The sequence below is a fragment of the Bufo gargarizans genome, chromosome 10 (assembly GCF_014858855.1).
Source record: "Bufo gargarizans isolate SCDJY-AF-19 chromosome 10, ASM1485885v1, whole genome shotgun sequence".
NCBI classification, from domain to species: domain Eukaryota; kingdom Metazoa; phylum Chordata; class Amphibia; order Anura; family Bufonidae; genus Bufo; species Bufo gargarizans.
In genome coordinates this window covers 17710102-17733751 of record NC_058089.1, presented here as the reverse complement: position 1 = coordinate 17733751, position 23650 = coordinate 17710102, and the positions used below count along the sequence as shown (strand labels likewise).

The 23650-nt window shown below is 46.6% G+C and overlaps 1 protein-coding gene across 9 annotated transcripts in view; it reads left to right on the top strand.

Annotated features, from left to right (window-relative positions):
• PPFIA1 (PTPRF interacting protein alpha 1) overlaps nt 1-23650 on the top strand; it is a 66786-nt gene that overhangs the window by 36564 nt on the left and 6572 nt on the right. For 2 of the 9 annotated variants that reach the window (XM_044270826.1, XM_044270824.1), the window contains exons 13-28: nt 666-745; nt 1656-1806; nt 2978-2980; nt 3107-3330; nt 4225-4459; nt 8248-8399; nt 9133-9305; nt 10378-10471; nt 13285-13366; nt 13446-13646; nt 15395-15457; nt 18560-18735; nt 18845-18942; nt 20168-20343; nt 20760-20828; nt 22250-22415. In XM_044270826.1, coding sequence (XP_044126761.1) covers nt 666-745; nt 1656-1806; nt 2978-2980; nt 3107-3330; nt 4225-4459; nt 8248-8399; nt 9133-9305; nt 10378-10471; nt 13285-13366; nt 13446-13646; nt 15395-15457; nt 18560-18735; nt 18845-18942; nt 20168-20343; nt 20760-20828; nt 22250-22415 — 2143 coding nt within the window. Of the gene's footprint in view, nt 1-665; nt 746-1655; nt 1807-2977; nt 2981-3106; nt 3331-4224; nt 4460-8247; nt 8400-9132; nt 9306-10377; nt 10472-13284; nt 13367-13445; nt 13647-15394; nt 15458-16012; nt 16040-18559; nt 18736-18844; nt 18943-20167; nt 20344-20759; nt 20829-22249; nt 22416-23650 lie in introns of all 9 variants that reach the window. The other 7 variants (XM_044270830.1, XM_044270828.1, XM_044270831.1 and 4 more) reach the window with 5 other exon arrangements.

Sequence of the window (23650 nt, the reverse complement as noted above, 5' to 3'; positions counted from 1 at the left end):
CTCGCTGTCGATATTGCAGCGACGAGCAGGTGTAATTACAACTCTGCTGCCCCCCCGTTCGCTTTAATCTGATGAACAGTTGTAATTAAAGTCCACCGCCACTACAGTGTACTGTAGACGGCATGCAGGTGAAGATTGACGAGAATGCAACTGTCACAGAGTTGCTGTGGCCTCTTCAAACAGCTGAACTGATGCTGAGAGTCGGACCCCCCAATCTAATATTGATGGCCTGTCTTGAGTATAGTTCACCCATTTCATGGAACCATGCCAATGGGGCACATTTTAGAATTGGACAACCCCTTTACACATCCCCCTAAAATATTGCCCTTAGGAATCCGCAAACGCCTAAGAATTTAATGTGCTTTCTATTTACATTCTGTATAGTTTCCATGCTGTCCGTACTTTGGGTCATCACCGTGTCCTGTTTACGTGACGGGCCCGACATGTCATACATGGACGTGTGACTGCACAGCCAACCGATGGCAACAGCGATAACAGTGTATGCACCACAATGCCCTGCAGTCACCTGTCAATGTACGACACTTTACTTGTCCTCTATCCACTCTGTCCAGAAATCTCTGCTTGTACAGAGTAAGCAAAGCAATCTGTTCGCTGTAAATAAAAATCAGCTTGTAGTTAACGTTGGTTTTGTTTCTCTTTATTAGGAGCAACTACTGATCGAAATAGAAAACCTCCGATCCGAAAATGAGCAGGTCAGGATACGGGCAGCGTCGCTGCACCACAGGTATGGAGAGACGCCCCCAATTATTTCCATGCTCTAAGGAAATTTTTTTAACTTTTTATCTTTCGCGCTTTACCACATTGGATCTGTGGGAGGCGCTGCACATTCACATGTGGAAGGGACGAGAAACATTTTGCAAGAGTTTGTCTTGTCATATGGCAACTAAGAAGCTTCAGTGTCGGAGTCCTTAAAGGAATGGTTTGCTTTTCGCAACTTTATATTTTTTTTTTTTTTAGAGGTAACGCTGAACATAAGCTGATCATGTGATGTCCCGCTACTAAGATCCCCAATGATCCAGTGTAATCTCTGTGGTAAGGGTACTTTCACACTTGCGTCGTTGGATTCCAGCAGGCAGTTACGTCGCCAGAACTGCCTGCCGGATCCGGCAATCTGTATGCAAACGGATAACATTTGTAGACGGATCTGGATGCGGATCCGTCTCACAAATGCATTGCCATACCAGATCCGTCTCTCTGTCATCTGGAAAAACGGATCCGGAATTTATCTTTTTCAAATGTTTTTCCGGAACACTTGGTGCCGGATCCGGCATTAATGCATTTCAATGGAAATTAATGCTGGATATGGCTTTCCGGCAAGTGTTCCGGAATTTTGGACGGAGAAAATACTGCAGCATGCTGCGGTATTTTCTCCGTCCAAAAACCGTACAGTGACTGAACTGAAGACATCCTGAACAGATTGCTCTCTATTCAGAATGCATTAGGATAAAACTGATCAGTTTTTTTTCTGGTATTGAACCCCTAGGATGGAACTCAATACCGGAAAAGTTTAATGCAAGTGTGAAAGTACCTTAACCTAGTTGCACATGTTCACTTCCCCTGCAGCGCCTCCATTGAATGAATGAAGTATTACATGGTGCTTTCCAGTGACACGATCTATATGTCCTTTCTTTTAGCCGGCCTCACCTGGGCAGCGTTCCTGACTTCAGATATGCTCTTGCCCCGTCTTCATTGTCTGATGGGCATCCCGAGTCTTACAGTTCTTCTCTGGTCCTACGGCGACCGCAGAAAGGACGGCTAGCTGCTCTGCGGGATGAGCCCTCTAAGGTTGGCTTTTCTTTTGCATGCCACATACCCAGTAGAGATCACTTCCTGCATGACATGAAGCGTGACAGTACATTATCATAAAATTGTGGGTGTAATTCTGATAGAATACACGGATATGTGGGGGCAACCTCTGTTCCAGAACATTGTCTATTCAGTATTTTCATTGACAAAGCTGTGAGTTTTGCTCTCCCCAAGGGAGTACTGACAACCTCTGTCCATACCCATGAAGGAAATGTTGTCAGTCACTGAATCAAATTATAGGAAAGTTTCTACCCCTGAACTCAATGAACATAGAACATACCCTATTCTGGTCTGTTATGGGTACAAGAGTAGGCATATTTTCAGTGGGGGATGCACACAGACCGCATCCATATTTTGCGGGTCTACAAGTTGTACAATGGATACAGAGTCGTGTCAGTGCACCCTTAAGATGCCGCGGCACCACATCCACTTAGTCAATCATCAGGCCCAGCTACTGTATGTCCATTTAGTAGTGACTATGCCTGTATTACAGCTCAGACCATTCATGTGCTGCAGCCACTACAAAATGTGCAGAGCTGTGCCTGGTAAACAGTGGAGGGGACACGGCCAGAGTGCAGCAGACCCTTCATTCAGCTGATCAGTGGGGGTACCGGGAGTTAGATCCCAACCAGTATTGATGGTCTTTCCTAAGGTTAGATTATCAGTCTCAATGCCTCAGAAAAAAAAACATTAAAGGGGTATTCCAGTTCGACCAAGTTATCCCCCATCCCCTGTTAGATTGGTAGTTGATCCAATTACTGGGACCTCCACCGATCCTGTGAATAGGCAGTCTGTCCCCCAGTCCAAATGGAGCTCCAGGTCTCCGGCAGTCCCATAGTGAATGAATGAAGCCGCAGCACACATGCTCAACCTGCCCCTCCATTTGGATGGGTTCAGACCCCACGAATAATTTATCCCTTATCCGATGGATAGGTGACAACCTGTAACCGGAATACCTCTTTAAACATATCCAAGTGTTATACGTGAGCTGGTGTGTGTGCGTGAGTGCAGTAGTCAAGCCTCTTCTGTGTCCACCCCACAGTCTGGTTGAATCTCGCAGTTCCCATCATATGTCGTTACTGAATCTAAAAGCTCTGTTCTCTTTTTTTCTCTTTTCTTTCTTTTCTCTTCTCTGGATCTGCGTTTTCAGCACGTAAGTATCTCTCTCCGCCATGTGATTTGTGTGCATTGCAGTTTTCAGTCTTTCTCCTGCTTGGATTTTATCCAGAAGCAAAACGTCACCGCCTTTTAGTGAGTCGCTTGTTGTGTGCGTTCACAGGTACAGACCCTCAATGAGCAGGACTGGGAACGAGCCCAGCAGGCTAGCGTCCTGGCTAATGTCGCCCAGGCTTTCGAAAGCGACGTGGATATTTCCGACATGGAGGACGACAGGGACACCATTTTCAGCTCCGTAGACCTCCTTTCCCCGTGCGGCCAGGCAGACGCGCAGACCCTCGCCGTTATGTTGCAGGAACAGTTGGACGCTATCAATAATGAGATCAGGTAGGTTAGGAATTAAGTAGGAAATTGGGGGAACGCAGCAGATCTGCAGCCTGCTGTGTTTTGCGGACTGAAAATTGTGGATTCCGCAAAACACGGATGCCACCTGTGTGCGTTCCTCAATTTGCGGAACGGAAACGGTGGCCCATTACAGAAATGCCTATTCTTGTCCATGATTGAGGACAAGAATAGGACAAGCTCTCTATTTTTTGCGTGGCCGCGGAATGGAACAAAAGATGCGGAACCATTCATATGATCGTGTGAATGAGCCCTTAATATATTGTGAACAGCTGCCTGACTGCTTCTACGAGTCGGCCTCGCTGGCCGCGCTGGCTTTCGGTCCCAACATGGTCACTGATGCCGGGTTGTGTGACCCAGTACGTCTATCAGCAGCCTCTGTTGAATAGCACTGGACACGGCAAGGAAAAGTAGCGCATGCACAGTGCAGTTCAATGTAAGCTGCTGATGGTCGCATCACATCACATGACCCTCCGTCATCGGCTGTGTCGGGACTAGAGTACCGCACAGCCACGGAGGCAGACTGGTGGGCACAGTTGAGCAGCTGTTTTGACATAAGTAGCACCTATGCACATCCTGAACGTTTACATTTTTTTTCATTATTATTTTTTTGTGTTTTTGGCTCTACTTGGGTCAGACTTTTTGCAGCAAACTTTTTATTTTCCCAAAGGAAATGTCAGTTTAATGGAGTATCGTATGAAGACGCCCATATGTGTAAAGTGCTGGGTGGCAGTTTCTCAATGTGCCAGGTGTCTCCCAAAGGCAAAGGGTTGAAGTAACTAGCCCGCCTGATATACCCCATGGGCACTACATTTCCTGTGGACAGAGCCGATTGTTTTAGTAATGCTTTAATTCTGGGTTTTATTTTTCCATATACAGGTTAATACAGGAGGAGAAGGAGAACACAGAGCAGAGAGCTGAGGAGATCGAGTCTCGGGTGGGCAGCGGGAGTCTAGACAACATTGGCCGCTTCAGGTCGATGACTTCTATTCCTCCCTCGTTCACTGGCACGTCCCTCGCAGGGTCGTCCCCACCTGGTAGTGGCCGATCGACCCCCAGAAGAATCCCGCACAGCCCTGCTCGTGAAGTGGACAGGCTAGGTGTCATGACTTTGGTAAGTTGTGGGAAAGCTGGGTCTTATAGTCCACACAGTCCACCATGTGTCCTGATAATAGATAGCCCAAGGTCGTGAGAAGACTACGGGGCCGCCCGTGATGGGAGGCAAACCATCCCTGAACTGCTTCTCTTTGTTACTTGTCTTAGTGTCTACCTACCACTAGGGGGAGCTTCCTGGTTACACATTTATGCAGCTTCCATTGTGCTTGCCACTAGCTGTGTAAAAACAAATGCACTTAGCGCCCCCAGTGGTCAGAAATGGCACAAGAGGTGACATATCAGTCAGTACCTGAGTGGCCCATTGGGGCTTATTGCTATGAGCCCTATGGCTGCGTTGTACGCCCCTGCCCATTGAGTGGGCATGTATACCATAGGATCAGTCATGGGGTAGCATCGCTCTGCAGATTGTGGGTCGTATTGCGCCAGCCCTTTACCTCCGACCAGGCTGTTTCACTTTTATGGTCGTTGATCTGACCTTTGCTTTGAAATTCTTTCTAATTATGATTCCCTCATGATGTACATTGACCTTTTGGTAGATAGAAAAGTGTTAGTATTCCGCAGGTTCACAACGTACGGTATCCTTCCAGCTTCTAAAGAGCTTTTGAAAGTTTATCTGTCACATTGAATTTGGTGTCATGTTTACTAGAAGCAGAGAATAGAGCAGGAGGAGCTGAGCAGATTGATGTATAGTTCTGTGGGAAAAGATTCAGTAAAACCAGATATAGCTCAGGATCAGTACAGGATAAATAATGTAATGTATACAGTGACTCCACCAGCAGAATAGTGAGTGCAGCTCTGGAGTATAATACAGGATGTAACTCAGGATCAGTACAGGATAAATAATGTAATGTACACAGTGACTGCACCAGCAGAATAGTGAGTGCAGCTCTGGAGTATAATACAGGATGTAATTCAGGATCAGTACAGGATAAGTAATGTAATGTATGTACACAGTGACTCCACCAGCAGAATAGTGAGTGCAGCTCTGGAGTATAATACAGGATGTAATTCAGGATCAGTACAGGATAAGTAATGTAATGTATGTACACAGTGACTCCACCAGCAGAATAGTGAGTGCAGCTCTGGAGTATAATACAGGATGTAATTCAGGATCAGTACAGGATAAGTAATGTATGTACACAGTGACTGCACCAGCAGAATAGTGAGTGCAGCTCTGGATTATAATACAGGATGTAATTCAGGATCAGTACAGGATAAGTAATGTAATGTATGTACACAGTGACTGCACCAGCAGAATAGTGAGTGCAGCTCTGGAGTATAATACAGGATGTAATTCAGGATCAGTACAGGATAAGTAATGTAATGTATGTACACAGTGACTCCACTAAATCTTTCATGTGTGATCTAAATATGTGAATCCAAATCCTGCATGTGTGAACGCTGCTCTATGCTCATGGCACTTCAGCTTTGGGATATTGGGGTTTTCTGACTTGCTTTCCTTCTACTAACTCCTCTCTTTGCACATCTTTATTAGCCTAGCGATTTAAGGAAATATCGTAGAAAGGTAATGATACAATATTAATACCTTATACAATGTGCTGTGCTTTGCATGCCTGTGTTACTGGCGAAAAAGAAATTAATTTCACTCTGATTTTGTTCTGTTTCTGACTTTGTGTCTCTGGGAGTGTGAGGAGGACGTAAAGAATACAGCCTTTATCTATCGGGTGTGCCTCAGCTTCTCATTGTAACCTTACTTCAGTACAAGGGAGTTATGTCCTTGCCTGTGTCCTTCTAATTATAATTTAAAAAGTGACAATTGGGAGAGTTAAGCCCCACTCCCTGGGATATCAACCCCAAACCATCCACTTTTTGGCTGGCGTTTTATAAGCCCCGCCCCTTTTGTGGCCTAGTTTCCCGGAATGTTCAAGCAAAATCCGCTCTGTTCACACGTATGAAGATGAATACATGGTGTTGTGTCACTTCAGCAAATGGCATTTATCATGTACAGAAAGTTAAAGGGGTTTTCTCATCTCAGACAATGGGGGCATATCGCTAGGATATGCCCCCGTTGTCTTTTATAGGTGCGGGTCCCACCGCTAGGACCCGCACCTATATTGAGAACGGAGCCCCAAAAGTGAAGGAGAGCGCACTGCGCATGCACAGCCGCCCTCCATTCATTTCTACGGGACCGCCAAAAATAGCCGAGCACTGGCTCGGCTATTGCCATCTGCCCCATAGAAATGAATGGGAGCATGGGCTGCGTATGCGCGGCACGCTTCCACTTACTTCTATGGGAGAGGCGGGGATTAGCACTTGGTGGTGGACGGACCCCGGGAAATCCACAGCGCTCCCCACTCCGTTCTCGATATAGGTGCGGGTCCCAGAGGTGGGACCCGCACCTATCAGACAATGGGGGCATATTCTAGCGATATGCCCCCATTGTCTAAGATGTGAATACCCCTTTAATTCAAGGCTCCTACTAATGTATTGTGATTCTCCATATTGCCTCCTTTGCTGGCTTAATTCATTTTTCCATCACATTATACACTGCTCGTTTCCATGGTTACAACCATCCTGCAGTCCAGCAGTGGTGGTCGTGCTTGTACACTATAGTAAAAAAATAATGGTCTCTCAGGTGGTCGGGAGCGCACATAGGCCTTTTTTTTTTTTTTTTTTTTTTTTTTTAAATAGTGTGCAAGCACGGCCACCACTGATGGATTGCAGGGTGGTCATAACCATGGAAACGAGCAGTGTATAATGTGATGGCAAAATGAATCCAGCCAGCAAAGGAGGCAATGTGGAGAATTACAAAACATCAGTAAGTGCCTTGTATTAACTTTCTCTACATAATAAATGCTATTTGCTGAAGTTAGGTAACTTCTTTAATAATCCAGGATCTATCAGTTCTCCTTGCTGCTTGACTAAAAGATTTTCCAAGATTTTTGAACTGATGACCTGTTCTCTGAATAGGTCATCAGTATCTGATCGGTGGGGGCCCGACACCCAGGACCCCTTCAAATCAGCTATTTGAGAAGGTGCCGGCACTCATGGTAGCGCCGCGGCCTTCTGCTTTTCCTAGGCCAGTGAGGTCACGTTCTTTGGTCACGTGGCCTAGGCGCAGCTCAGTCCCATTGAAGTGAATGGGGCTGCGGACTATACCAAGCACAACCACTGTACAACGCACAGCGATGTGCTTAGTGAGCTGCGATCTAGCTGGCTAGGGTTGCTGATGCTGATTACAACCGCGGTGCCACTTCCTGGTTCAATGACGTTCAATGATGCTTTAAAAGATCACAGAAAACCCTTTTTAAAGAATTTTACTTTATGCAGGTATTCTTATACTATACATAATATCGCACTATTTTTTTGTTTTTGGGGGGCTATGTTCCCACTGCATTTTCAGTGTAGGGTCAGTGTATGTGCCAGGAGAGTTCCCACCCCGTTCACCCGATGGATGCCAAAAGGGTGTAGCTTGGAACGAGTATAAAAAGTGTATTTGACTGCACTTTTCTATGTGGAGGAATGTATGTGCCTCAAGGTGTACATTTTATTTTTAACATGGAAGCGCCTAGGGAGTGCCTGCCTGTACAGTGGCATACGTCTGAGCCTTCCATCAGAGGTATATAGCCAAGGCAATCCTCCCAGCATACAATATACATACAAGGGAAGGCCAAAAAGTGTGAACAGTAGAAAATGGGTTCTTTGAACCCATAATTGCAGTCTAGTTTTGGTCGCCCCCAGCGTTGCACGCGGCCTCTTACCGAGTTATAGATAACAATAAGAGGTGCCGCAGATTGCAGTGCTAATTTCTGTCTTTGTCTCCAGCCTCCAGGTACTAGAGATGATCCTCGTGATGACAAAGCCACAATACGCTGCGAGACGTCCCCTCCTTCGTCTCCCAGATCTTTGCGGTTGAGTTCGGTTCATAAAGGAGCGTTGCACACCATGAGCCACGAGGACATCCGGGACATTAGAAAGTAGGTATTGATCGCAGCATCCAGTGTTTTTCAGCATATTCCTAGGCCACAGTAAATGACTGATTTGCAAAGCTGGACCAATATTGACTACTGCAAAGTGCAGAAATTGGATGAGGTTGTCTCGACAAGACACCCCGTTACTATGTGGCTTATTAAAAATGACCTCTCCTGACGTGTCTGTTTTAGTAACTTCTTGCATTCCCCATGTAATAACAATTCTGGAGCATTTATTCATATGACTCTATGTTGTGTTATTCCTCTATTACTCCTACTAGACGTTGTGATTGAATTGCTAGCATGTTGCAGAAATGGTCTAGCTGGGTGTTACCAGTTGGGGTGTGTCCCTGCACAGTCTGACACTGCAACACTGATTGGACACATTCAGACTCCTCAGGGACACCCCCAAATGGTAACACCCAGCTGAGGTGGACCTTCATTGCATATTGCAAGCAATTCATTTATAAACGTCTACCTGGAATAATAAAGGAATCTTTCAACATAGTTGTAAAAATAGATGCTCCAAAATTGTTATTCCATGGGGGATGTTAGTAGTTGCTAAAACGGGCATCATCAGAGGGTGTGCGTCCTCTTTAAGACATATGGGCATCATGAATTGGGGCTTCCTCGCTCAGGATCACCCCTCTATGAGCCATAGTGGAGGGTTGCTAAGCGTAGATCTCGCTCTGACATATACAGTGCAGTCCTGATCCTGGTGCTGAACGGTCTCTTACAGCTCCACGGGCTCGCAGGACGGTCAGGTCAGCAATCCCAGCAGCAGTAACAGCAGCCAGGACTCCCTCAACAAAGCCCCGAAAAAGAAAGGAATCAAGTCATCCATCGGACGCCTATTTGGCAAAAAAGAAAAGGGCCGTCCTGGACTAATGGGCAAAGAGTCTCTCGGACCAGGTGAGTGTCACTTATGTTACACTACATTCCTATTGAAAAAGTTGTCTGGGATTTTAACATTGATGACTTATCTTTGGGATAGACTAAGTGTTAGGTTGGAGGGGGTCTTGCTCCCAGCTGTTTGAAGAGGCCATGGTGCTCATTACCAGGCACATTTCTGTACATTTTGTAATGGCTTAATGTGGTACTGTCGCTCTGACTACGTGTAGTACCATACATAGCCACTAGAGAATGCAGTACTCTCCTGAGTCCCAGGAGCTGGCCCGCCACCAGTTTGATACTGTTGAACTATCTCAATAATAGGTCATTAAAAAAAGAGGTTGGCTCATCTTGCACTTTTGGTGGCATATTGCTAGGATAGGCCACCAAGGTCCAGTAAGTGCAGGTCCCACATCTGTCTCTAGAACGGGGGCGCACCACACAGGTGCAGCCACCCTCCATTCACTTCTATAGGAGAGCCAAAAATAGCTGCACAGGCTCCGCTATTTCCTGAAGAATGGAGATGTGGGCGCACTTGCTCTCCGTTCACTACTGTGGGAGTTCTGGAAATAGCCGCGCTCGTTGTTCGGCTCTTTTCAGAACTCCTATAGAAGTGAATGGCATGTGCGGCGTGCTCTCTTTCACTTTGGGGTCCCGTTCTACAGATAGGTGCGGGTCCAAGACATTGGTGGCATATCCCAGTGATATTGGTGTCCTGTCGGACATTGGTGGCATATCCCAGCGATATTGGTGTCCTGTCGGACATTGGTGGCATATCCCAGCGATATTGGTGTCCTGTCGGACATTGGTGGCATATCCCAGCGATATTGGTGTCCTGTCGGACATTGGTGGCATATCCCAGCGATATTGGTGTCCTGTCGGACATTGGTGGCATATCCCAGCGATATTTGTGTCCTGTCGGACATTGGTGGCATATCCTAGCTATATGCTTTAGAAGTGCACACATACCATAGTCTAATGTTTTACCCGCTGGCTTCTATAGTCCTAATGATGATCTGAGCAAGTCACCTGCATTTCTCACCAAATCCATCATCATAAAATGGTAACTTATATATAGCAATATTATTTGTAGGTGGAATTCCAGAATTTGAAAGCACTTCCCAAGAATCTCTTGGACTTGCGAAGCTCGGAGGACCAGTAGAGAAAAACCGTAAGCTCCAGAAGAAGTAAGAACTATTTTAATATTTGCTGTAAAAATTAAAAAATTAGCTATATTTGCTTAAAGGGGTATTCCCAACTTGTAAGAAGTTGCATATTACAAGGATATGCCATCATTTTATGATCGATGTGACCCCTCACCAGAGCAGGGAATATGGGAACGCCTGTCGTTTAGCCAAACAAAGTTTCTGTCAGTCAGTGCAGGTTAAGTATTGATGATCTATTCTCAGAGTAGGTCATGAATGCCAGGTTGGGGTCCGACTCCTAGCACCCCTGCCGATCAGCTGTTTGAGGAGGTCTGACAGGCGCTGCAGCTTTGCAGCCTCTTCACAGCATACCAAGCACAGTGCCATACATTGTATAGTGGCTGTGCTTGGTATTGCCACGTAGACCCATTTGAATGGGACTGAGCTGCACAAAGGTCATGGATGTGAAATCACAGGCGGAGCCTCTTTAAACAGTCAGGAATGCCCGGATTCAGACCCCCCACCAATCAGATATTGATGGCCTTTGCTAAGCATAGAAGCTGAAAAATTGATAGATACATTGTGATCTGCTGTATATATTTCTCAGACAACCCCTTTAAACGTATCATCCTATGGACCAGACAATTTCACAGGGTATTATCTAGACTGGATACAATTGTAGCAAATCCTCAGCTGTGAGAGGTATGAGGTCTTTATAGGTTTTAGGCCTCTGCTTGTAAACCAGAATATTCAAGACTATTTACTGACAGCAAGCAGATTAAAAAACAGGAGCCAAAACATTTTATTACTGAAAAACCCACACGTTTTTCGAGTTTTATGCGCTGCTTTGGGTTTGTACTTATGTTTGTTTTTTTGCTTTTTTGGGGCTAGCGTAAATTCAGGGTGAGTATAAGTTTTACTGAGTGGTGGATGCTCTTCTCCTCTGGTTCTGTTTGCATGCTCCTTGTGGTTACTAAGGGTGAAGATTTCACTTCTCGGCTTCTTGAGGTCTGCTCGGTGTTTTCTGTTTGTGCAGCGATGTGATTTCAGAAACTCTACTCCAGTCTATAAAGAGTCAAGTCCCATTATCCTGACCACAGCTAATATCCAGAGTAACCGCCGTGTGCCGCACGGACAGCAGCTAGACGGGCCCGGAGTTACTCAGTAAGGTCCTGGTAGGTTGTCACAGGCATCTGGAGCCATGCTGACTGCAGTGCGTCCCACAGCTGCTGGCGGGGGCACGAGGTGGATCCAAAGTGAACGCAACCATCGAGGTGGTCCCACAGATGCTCAGTGGGGTTCAAGTCTAAGGAATTAGGGTGCCAGGGTAGTATATGGTCATGCTCTTCTACCAAATGTTGGACATTTCTAGACGTGTGACCTGTCTCATTGTCTTGCTGGAAGATCCCATCCACCACAGGGGAGACAATCGGCATGTATGGGTGTACGTAATCTGCAAGAATGAAATCATACCCAAATTGGTGGAGAGTGCTCTCCACGTGGTTAAATGGCTCAGAGAATGCCGTTTCCCAGACCAAAACGCTGCCCCCCACCAGCTTGTGTTCTTCCAGCAATCAGCGGAGGTCCAATTCCGATACTAACTCGAAAATTGGAGCCTTTTCTGCTAATACAACTTTGTTACCAGAGTTGCAGTGACTGTCTGTCTGCTTCGGAGCCCCATATACAGTGGGGTTCTCTGAACTGTTGTGTTAGACACACGTCTGGTAGCTCCCTAAGTCATTTTGGTGGTGAGCTGCTCCACCGTAGAGTGCCAGTCCGCCCTCTCGCATCTTCGTAGCCGACGCTCACCTCACATATCAACGGCACGTGGTGCTCTATTTCCACGTCGCTTATTCCCAATGGAACCGTTTGTCCACTCACCATACACTTTCACCAGAGCAGCACGAGAACACTTCACACTGCGCAGTTTCAGAAATACCGCCACCCTTGACCCGAAAACCAATAATCATTCCTTTTTGCAACTCGTATAAATCGCCCCTTTTTGCCCATGACCGCAGCGAGAGATGTGTGTACAGACAGCCTATCACACAGCTTATATACCCACCGAGCCCGCTTAGCACATGTGACTCCTTCATGAGCTTCGAGCTGCCGATGTCCAAAGGAGGAAGTGGTCAGAATAATGGGTCTCGACTGTGCAAAAATATATACTGTACCAAACCTTGCCATGATGGGTTTCTTCCAAAATGATGAAAGAGTATGGTAGTAACCGGCATTGTCACCTTGTATTCTGCTCGTCCATTTCATGGTTCTATCCATTAGCAGGAAATCATCTTTCTTAGAGTCCTGAATGCCAAATCTATCTGGTCAGGCAGTGATGGATTACCCCAGGACCATGCATCATTCGGGGGTTTGTGAAAGATAACGGGCGCTCCATGGGAGATGTAGGGGGTTGCCATGTTTACTAGGTGTTATTGGGCGACCAAAATGGAAGACGCAGATATAGTTAAGGAATAGTTGTCCAAGTTGTAACACTGAGCTGCATTACCCTGACTCTTCTACTACAGAGTGTACAAAACCTTGTGCTTCCGGCGCCGGCACCAGCCGACGGGCGTGTTGGGTCTCGGCCTTCCACCGATCTGACATGGGTGACCTATGCCATATCTATCGGAAAACCCCTTTAACATATCCAGCAGATAAATATATATTAATAGATCAGTCAAACAGCAGAAAAAATAGCAATAGATTTTTTTCTCTTTTCTACGTAGAGTAAAAAACTAAATAAAAATGGCAAGTGATGAAGATCTGTTACAAGATGCCGTAGTGTTACATGTGGAACTGAACGTGCATAATGTGTTGTGTAATATCTGCCCTCCTAACGTAATCTGTGATTGCAGGCACGAGCTGCTGGAAGAAGCTCGGCGACAAGGGCTGCCATTTGCACAGTGGGACGGTCCGACCGTGGTTGTATGGTTGGAGGTAAGGCTTTGTCTTTGGCAGCCTCGACTGAGCTACACAGGTCAATGTGAATATTAACCGCTGTGTCTTCCTCCTACAGCTCTGGGTCGGGATGCCCGCCTGGTACGTGGCTGCATGCCGAGCCAACGTGAAAAGCGGGGCGATAATGTCGGCTCTTTCTGACACCGAAATCCAGAGAGAGATCGGTATTAGTAACCCATTGCACAGGTTAAAACTGCGGCTCGCCATCCAAGAGATCATGTCCCTGACCAGTCCTTCCGCTCCCCCCACATCTAGAACGGTAAGGATATTATACTGTCATTTTACTAGCTGTTGCCACTTTTCACTTTGCAATGGTCTGCTTAGCACATTATCCATATGATGCATTAGCAGGTAATAGAGGAAGCAGTCCCAGGATCCCTGACGACCCTGAGCTGAAAGCGGGTCTTGTTCTAGAGGACCCAATAAGTTATTACATTACATGGACACCCATTGAATTCAGTGGGTGCTGTGTAATTCTATAGGGAACTGATTACTAGTCCAGTAATACCAGATAATATGGATGTCATAGAGTGGATCGGGGAGGAGAGTCAAAATGAAGGGCGCCCTCTACAAGTGGCTTTCATTATGGCAGATTCAAGCCATCCTTGTGTGATACGGGCAGTCATTTGTCTGCCATATAATACTACATTTCCCCTGTAGTGGGCATGTCTGAAGGAATGTCTGGCAGCTGTTTGCCCAGAGCAGGACCTTAGACCAGGGATGGCCAACCTGTGGCTCTCCAGCTGTTGCAAAACTACAACTCTCAGCATGCCCAGACAGCTTACAGCTATAAGCCTACAGCAGGGCATGGTGGGAATTGTAGTTTTACAACAGCTGGAGAGCCGCAGGTTGGCCAGCCCTGTCTTAAACGGTCACCTAATTGACCCAGCAGCCTCATTTTAAAAGAGAATTCGAAAAACATGGCCACTTTCTTCCAAAAGCAGCACCACCCCTGTTCACAGGTTGCGTGTGGTATTACAGCCATACCCCTTTGACTCCAACGTAGCTGAGCAGCAATAGCAGACAGAGCCCATAGACAGGGGTGGTGCTGTTTCACATTTTTCTAATCCTGGACAACCCCTTTAAAATGTAACCTGGCCAATTATTTTAAGGGTGAGAATAGATCCAGGGGGAGTCCAGAGAGCTCCCGTCAGTGTGTCTTCAGCGGAGTCTCTTGAATGCATTACCTGATGTGTTTCGGTACAAGTAACTCTTTACTACAAGCATATATGCAGGGTTTCGAGGTGGTGGGTAACACTTACCAGGGCAGGGGCTGTTCTCCTGTGTGGACCTTAACGTGTACCTCCAGTTATATACTGCAGGAGTGTGCACAATGCACAGTAATCATTTTTCTAAGTATGTTGCATAGCAGATCCTACTTCAGATGGCAGCACGCACCGGCTGTGGTCCACGCTGCTTGTATTTGTGCACATGTTGCGGATTCTTGTGCGGACAAACCGTAGTACCAGCAAATTGAATGAGATCAGACGCATCTCATGGTCACTTTGCTTTTTTTTTTGCTCCAGGCTGAAATTGACCTGCTGTATGGGTTTTGAAAACCGTATCATGTGAATTGTTTGTGCGGTTTTAACCCGTTTCAGTGCAAAACCCCATCAAATCCGCACGTAAGACATGTGGATTTAGTGCAGAAACGCACAGAAATTCGCATGGAAATTTTTGTGGAATTTCTGCACCCGTGTGCAGATCTAGAAAGGGTCCTGTTCTTAGGATGTAATGTGATTGTACATCACAGCCTCCCCTACTGGATACGGGGGCCCAGTACATAACTCTGAGTCCGCAGCCGGTCCGTATTGCTATTTAAAAGCCGGCTCTGCTATCCTAGGAAGACTGCTCGCACTCCTGCGCGGTAATGGTTATATATCATAACGCTTTCTTACACCCCTAGCGTTTGCTCTTCTCCTGCTCCGCCATGTACCTGTTGCTTATATATTGTGCCACCTTCCCTCTCTGTTACTGCTTCCCTCTCACTGGACGCACTTGCATTAGTCCACGGGAAATGTCTGGGTTACTCACGAAGAGATGGAAACTCTCACAGCCTCTCCACAAACGGTTAGTTTTCAGCACCACTGCTTGTTCGTGTAGCATCCCCCCCCCCCCCCCCCCGTAGCCATCTCACAACCTTCTCTGTGTAGTTTTGCCGTGAGTGGATTTGTAGACGCTCTGGCGTTTCTTACATTTTTAGTTTTGAGATTTGGGGTTTTTGTTTTTAATCTTTGAGGTGCTGGGCTGAGTGGACACTATTGTTGCCTGCCCTCTGCCCAGCACTGGAAGGGTTATTTTGAGAAATAAATCGAAAACCAGGGAACCTCTCGTTAATCACCGGAAGGATGCGGGGTCTTCCAGATGTGACAACCCTGGGTGCAGTAGTCCTGCAGCTGAAGACCCCCCCCATCTGCCTGCTTACTGTTTTCTAATGGGAATGTGGAGCTGTAAAAGATGAGATGTAGCCCACTGCAACCAGAAAGCCGAGGTTCCCGACTGTTTTCTATGTGTTTCCAAATTGCATGTGCATCTCGTGTGCTGCATGGAGTGACTGTTAGTCTCCTTCATCCGAATGACTAACTTTCTGTATTCTTTTGCTTTCCTAACCCCACGTAACACCAGGACGATGAGGAGGGGAGCTGGGCTCAGGTTTGAGCATTTTCACTAATACGCTTTTTTCTCATTTAGCTCTTTGCTAATCAATATTTAGTGACCGTAACTTAGTAATCCTCTCCATTAATGACTCCAGTTTTGATTCCAAATTCAAGGTTGAAATGCATCTGGTCTGATTACAGGCTTCTTGACGTAATGCGAGCATGCGCACAAAGCTAAATCCTCGGGAAACATCACCCCAACCACATGTGAGAGGACGCATCGCCACTCTCAGCAGATTTGTACCTATGACACCGGCTGACCTGTTACATGTGCGCTTGGCAGCTGAAGGCATCTGTGTTGGTCCCATGTTCCTATGTGCCCGCATTGCTGAGAAACATGATGTTTTAATGTATGCAAATGAGCCTCTAGGAGCAACGGGGGCGTTACCATTACACCTAGAGGCTCAGCTCTCTCTGCAGCTGCTGCATTCTCTGCACTTTGACAGGGCAAAGCTTGATGGCATTTACACTGCCTGGTCCTGACAGTCAAAGTGCAGAGGGCGCGGCAGTAGCATACAGAGCGAAACCTCCAGGAGTAAGGGCACCACCCCCGTTGCTCCTAGAGGCTCATTTGCATATATTAAAACATAATTTTTTCAGCAATGGGGACACATACACAACATGGGACCAACACAGATGCCTTCAGCTGCCAAGTGCATATGCAACATGTCAGCCAGTGTCATAGGTGTAAATCTGCAGATGCCCTTTAAGTTCAAGGTCTGATTACGGATTTCTTTACATAAAGCAAGCATGCACACAAAGCACAACCCTCAGGGGCAACATCACACCAACCACATGTTAAGAGGACCTGTCGCCACAGCATAGGTCATCAGTATCTCATCAGTGGGGGTCTGACTCCAAGCACCCCCGCTGGTCAGCTTTTGGAAGCTTAGTCACATAGCCCAGTTGCAGTCAAGTAAAGGTACTTTCACACTCGCGTTTTTCTTTTCCGGCACTGAGTTCCGTCTTAGGGGCTCTATACCGGAAAAGAACTGATCAGTTTTATCCCCATGCATTCTGAATGGAGAGCAATCCGTTCAGGATGTCTTCAGTTCAGTCTTTTCGACTGATCAGGACGGAGATAATACCGCAGCATGCTACGGTTTTGTCTCCGGCCCAAAACACTGAACACTTGCCTGAATGCCGGATCCGGTATTTTTTCCCGTAGGAATCTATTAGTGCCAGATCTGGCATTAAAAACGACGGATCCGTTTCCCATAGACGGATCCGGCATTTCAATGCATTTTTAAGATGGATCAGGATCCTGATCAGTCTTAAAATGCCATCAGTTTGTATATGTTTTGCCGGATCACTCTGCTGCAAGTGTGAAAGTAGCCTAAGTGGTATTGCGCTTCTATACCAGGCACAGCCGCTATACAATGTACAGCGCTGTCCTTGATATACTGTATCTGTAGCTTTTGTCCAAGTGCTGTGGCATTCATGTGATGTCACCACGATCTATAGCTCTTATATAAAACCAACAGCATATGCCATTTAGGGGCCAAATGTTACCCGATTGAGGCTCTGTTCACATTTGCAATTTAATCTTTCTGTTGAAGCTGCTGTATAATAATGTAGTCTGCCATCAAAAATAACAGAAACTTGAGGGATGCCTGATGGACCCCAATCTGTCAAGATTTATCGAGATCCTTTCATACACTGGCATAGCTGTCATACCTCCATTATGAGCGGGAGCCATGAGGATTAAAGGGCCCTATCCTAGAATGACAACTCAGTGCTAATTGTCTGATCGGTGAGGGTCTGACTACTGGGATCCCCACCAATCACAAGAAAAGGGGGTCTCGTGTCTCCCATTTGAAGAAAGTATTGGTCAACTATGCACACTGTCGCTCCATTCAAACTCTATGGGACTGCCAAAGACCACAGAGAACAGCACTTCGGCTCTTTTCAGCTGTCCCTTATAGATGAATGGAGAGGCAGGGCGCATCCTCGAACACCACTTCATTCAAAGGGGGGGACCCCCCCTATTCTCATGATCAGCTGAATCTCCGCAGTCGGACCCCCCACGAATTACACACCAGTGTATATCACCTATACAGATGATAAGTTGGCATTCTGAGACAACCCCTTTAAAGGTGTGGAACCCCTCTGTATGAAGCGTACACATTTAAAACATATATTTGATACGGCTAGAATGAGGATATATCCGCACATATATTGAGCTGTAGCCTCCACGGGGATACAGGGATAACATTAAGTTTTTTTTGTTTTTTAGTTGAGACCAATCTTGCCTAGATTTTTTTGCAATTTTTCAGTAGGTTGCTTTCCGTATTTTTTTCCTTCCACTGCAAACTTTGACATTGCACTAATGCACATTTTAGTTTTTTGGGTCACACCATGTCATGACACGGTGAAGCCCTAGCCTTAGTGTCCGTAGTGTCTGCAGCACATAATCAATGATGATTTCAGTCGCCATGATTGGCGTTCACGTATTTCAATTACTATCGACTCTAAGGAAGCAAATTCCCCTTCTGACACTGCACTATCCTCCTAGACGCTAGCGTACGGGGACATGAACCACGAGTGGATTGGGAACGAGTGGCTGCCCAGCCTTGGGTTGCCCCAGTATCGCAGTTATTTCATGGAGTGCCTTGTCGATGCCAGAATGCTGGACCATTTAACCAAGAAGGACCTCCGCGGGCAGTTAAAAATGGTCGACAGCTTCCACAGGTAAGACCATTCCCCCCCCGGGACCACAGCATCATGTACAGTGACATTTTAGGGCAAAAATCTAGCATTTATGTAATGTGTTTTTTTGGTTTTGTTTTTTTTACAATAGGAACAGTTTCCAGTGTGGCATCATGAGCTTGCGGAGGCTGAACTATGACAGGAAAGAGTTGGAGAGGAAAAGGGAAGAAAGTCAAAATGAAATTAAAGGTAGGTGCGACACCCCACTAGTTGTCTGCATTGCGAGGAGAGCCAGCGTTGACCTGCAATGGCTGATAACAGACAACTGTGGTGTGTGTTCTACTGCACAGCAAATACAGCAGAGAATGATGTAGCTGTCCCCTTAAAGGGATTGTCCACTAATTTCCAGACCTCTCAGACTGGCGGGACCTGTGTTGGTGATCATACTCACCTGATCCGCGATTGCTGGGCCCCTGCTTCTTTGCTCCCTGGCCTCCGCTGCTTGTCTCGGTTCCCTCCATGTAAACTTTGTTTGACCCCGCTGAAGCCCATCACTGGCCGCAGCGATGACTTTCTCACCTTGCGTCACTTGGCCATTTCTCATGGCGAAAGGGAATAGGGGAGAAACTATTGGCTGCAGCAGAGTCAAACAGGAAGTTTACATGGTGGGACCTGAGACCAGCAGAGGATACCAGGGAGCTGGGACCCAGCACCGAGGATTGGGTGAGTATGACTGGCAGCACCCACGTAGGTGATCAGAGAGCTCTGGAAATTAGTGGAAATAAGGTCTAACTGTGCAGATCATGGCAGGAATGTTTCTTATGTCCGATGTGCATTCAGCTCGACCTGAAATCATAGATAGAGCCACAAAGGTGACATATTGGACTTGTCCTACTCAACAAGAGGTCGTAGATGACTCTGAATATGAAAGGTTGCAGGAGAATGAGTGTTTAGGTTCACTCTGGTTGATAAATGGCATCACCAATACCCACAGTTCCAAGAAATTGTTGGTAGGCTTATAGACTAGGGGGTGGCACACGGAGCAGTTGTCCAGAATCCATGTTTCTAAAGGACCTCTGAGGACATCGGTATTATGCGCATCAGTGCTAATATCTCTGCGGTTGAAAAATATATTAGGAAAAATAGTGGAAGAACTCAGTGACTGTATTCTGTTCTGTTGAGTCTCCAACACAGACTTGAACGAAGCATTACTCATACACTGAATGGACTTAGTGTCAGCATTATATGGCAGTGCTATGAAGGATCTATGTGGTGGTATCTGGATTCTATACAGAGATTATTCGGGCATTATATTTTAGTATTATATAATGCATTTCAAGTGACAAGAAAATTCAGTAAAATTCACACCCACACACAGCACAGGAGCATCTGCTGCAATTCCAAAAGGAGCCACGAAGCAAAGCTCCGAATCCAAATGTAAATGGCTGACATTGCATCTCCCTGTCTCCATCAGATGTCCTTGTTTGGAGCAATGACCGAGTCATCAACTGGATTTTATCCATCGGGCTTAAAGAATATGCAAATAACCTTCTAGAAAGTGGGGTTCACGGCGCCCTGATTGCCTTAGATGAGACTTTTGATCACAACACATTAGCTCTGCTGCTACAAATTCCCACTCAGAACACACAGGTAAGTGTACATAGAAGTTAAAGGTTTTGCTCCCCGGCACCCGCTTTGCTCCTGATCCCCGCACGGCCGCCACTGCACCTCCCCATCATGCTGATCAAAACATCCGGTGATTGGGGAGCAGCCAATAGCAGGCTGCGACGAGGGCGAGCCTCCCTAGTGTCACCCACGATGCTAGGGTGGCTCGTCCTTGTCGTGGCCTGCTATTGCCTGCTCCCCCCGTTGCTGGTTGTTTTGATCCGCTCCACCGGAAGATGCAGCGACAGCCGTGGGGGGTTCACAAGTAAGTCTAATCTATATGAGGGGCCCAAACATTGGGGCACGTTTTATAGTTTGGATAACCCCTTTAAGTACTGATGTAAGGGCCCGTGACTAATATATATATATTATATATAATACATTTATTTTTTTTATTTCAGGCACGTTCAGTGTTGGAGCGGGAATTCAACAACCTTCTCATAAGAGGAACAGAAAGAAGATTTGATGATGTATGTGGTGCCTTATTTTATTTTGTATTTTTGGTACAGGTGGGGAGGTCATAAAAATTCTATATGTTTGACCAGCACATAGACACCACATTAAGGGGTTTTATGCAAGGAAGTGATGGTGTATCAGTAGGATATGCACTCACTTGCTGATCAAGAGGGTCTGACTGCTGGGACCCAACTTATCGTACAACGGCGGGGCCGCAGTTCTAGCTTAAAGGGGTTGTATCATCTCAGACAATGTCTGATAAGTTTGTGCGCCCTCAATTCATTCCTATGGGAGCACTAAAAACAGCCGAGATGTGCACTCGGCTATTTTTCGGCAGTCCTATTGAAATGAATGGAGAGCAGACCGCGCAAGCGCTTCCACCGCTCCATTCACTTCTATGGGGCCAACGGGCGCCGTTCTAAGAAGTTCTAAAGATAGGTGCGAGTCCCAGAGGTGAGTCCCAGAGGTGAGTCCCACACCTATCGGACATTGTGGACATATCCTAGTGATATGCCCCCAATGTCTGAGAAGATATGACCCCTTTTAAAGGAGTTGTCCAGGACTGTTTGAAGGTGGCCTCTGGCAACCTGTCCTAGGATGTGTAGAGGGAGGGTTGCCTCCATGTCTTAGGGCAGTGATCAGCAACCTCTGGCGCTTCAGCTGTTCTGAAACGACAGCTCCCAGAATCCTCCTTTAACTTCTATGAGCCGTAAAAGAACAGCCAAGTAAGTGTGCCTGCTGGGAGTTGTAGTTTCACCGCAGCTGGAGTGCAGACGGTTACTGATTCTTGGCTAGCCTTAGAGGACTGGAGAAGAGTGGGATGATTGAGGATGCAGGGCCTCACACTGAGCACTGAAGTCACTACACAATGATTATCGTGCTGTCAGGCGTCTCGTGTATGATTGCTCCAGTAGTACCTATTGTAGGGCGGAAACTCTGTTCCACAGTAGATAGTAATGTGATACTCTCCTGACAGGTAAGAGGGATGCAGTCCTACTCCTGGAGAACCCCTTTATGCACAGTTTCCTTGCACAGCGATGTTCCCAACCACCTGCTGTTGACTCAAATAAGCCCATGTTGCAGTTCTTTGCATAGCGGGTGGTTGGGGGCGCCGTTGTGCAGTAGAAAAGCCAATGGACCTACATGTGTCATTTGTTCTATGGATCAGCAGGGGTCCAAAAGGTCAGATCCACAGACATAGATATTTCAAAGTGTCTCTTTTGAGGTGTTTGTCCTATGATAGCGAAAAAGTGATTAGTGGGGTGATTGTGTTTTGTGGCCATTCCACTGCCAGGAATGGAGACCTAATACAGTATCAAAACCCCTTAAAGGGGTATTCCCGTCTTAACCATGAATGCCTGAGGTGGGAATACCCCTTTGAGCTATTGTCTGAAGCCTCCAAAGAAATGTCGGCTCTCTGCTTCTACTGTTACAGGATGATGATAAAAGCTTTAGACGGGCCCCGTCGTGGCGAAAGAAATTCCGACCAAAGGATGTGCGAGGACTAAGTGCTGGCTCTGCAGAGACACTACCCGCCAACTTCAGAGTCAACTCCTCTATGTCTTCACCTTCTATGCAGCCAAAGAAAATGCAGATGGATGGTAGGGCGACATGGTCTATTCATCTGTTGTGATGGCCTCGCATGATCAAACGTGTGCAGATGGTGCATGGAAATTTAGTAACCACTTACCGTGTTCCTTCTGTATTTTTCTTAACCTACTCAATGTGTTTTTAACCTCAAGTCGAAAATGGAAGACAAATGTGGGAATCTATAGCCTGCACGGCATCAAATATTACCACTGTATAAGTATATGCTCACATGTACGGTTCATTACCAAGCTGCCAGTGTAAACCATTAGACCTGGAGCTAAATCTATGCCAGCGGCTACCCCCCACTTGCCACATGATAAATGCCATATGTATAGTGCTCCAGTTCCAAAAAAATGGCGTATGGGGAGGATAGGACAAGCCAATGCTGCAGGTGATTTCTGACATCTAAGCTTTTCAGTTCATGGATGCCTCTAATGTGGAGTGCATTGCATAAAATGCCCGTGCACCTCATACAGGTTATACTTGCCCTTTTCCCGGCACCCAAGTCGCTCCTGATGCCCGCACAGCCGCCGCTGCATCTCCCCGTCGCACGGAACAAAACATGGGGTAAGAGGGGCCGTTTGGGGGAGCAAGTAAATGACTCCCTAGCGTGGGGAGATGCAGCGGTGGGTGACGGGGAGCGGGCTAAGTATAACCTGTATGATGTCCCCGGGCATTTTGGGGGCATTATAGGGGTTGGATAACCACTTTAACATGGCATCTGACAACCTGTAATTTTCCAGCTTTTTCAAAACTACAACTCCCAGCATGCTCTGACAGCCAAGTTGTAGTTTTACAGCAGTTAAAAAGCCATGGCTTGGGAATGATCACCCTATAGAGAGTGTCAGTAGATAAACGTGTTGTCTCATGGAAACAACCTCTGTCCATGTTCCCTGTTAGGGCATATGGACTTCAAGATCAAGAGCGATCGTAGCTCTGTACGGGGGGAATCCTCCTTGCAGCCGTGATCTCCAAGGCTAGTGTCACTGTGGAGACATCCAGGAACCAGATAAAGCTCCCCAGGGCCGTTAGGACATACCAGTGGTCACCCTACCAGGTCCCTGTGCAGATTTCTGGCATGCATAAGTATGTCAGTATGCTTTAATTTATTAAAAGGGATTCTGTCACCTGGATTTTGCCTATAGAGCTGCGGACATGCACTGCTAGATCGCTGCTAGCACATCCGCAATATACATTCCCCATAGCTCTCAGTGCTTTTATTTGGGGAAAAAAAAAACACGATTTT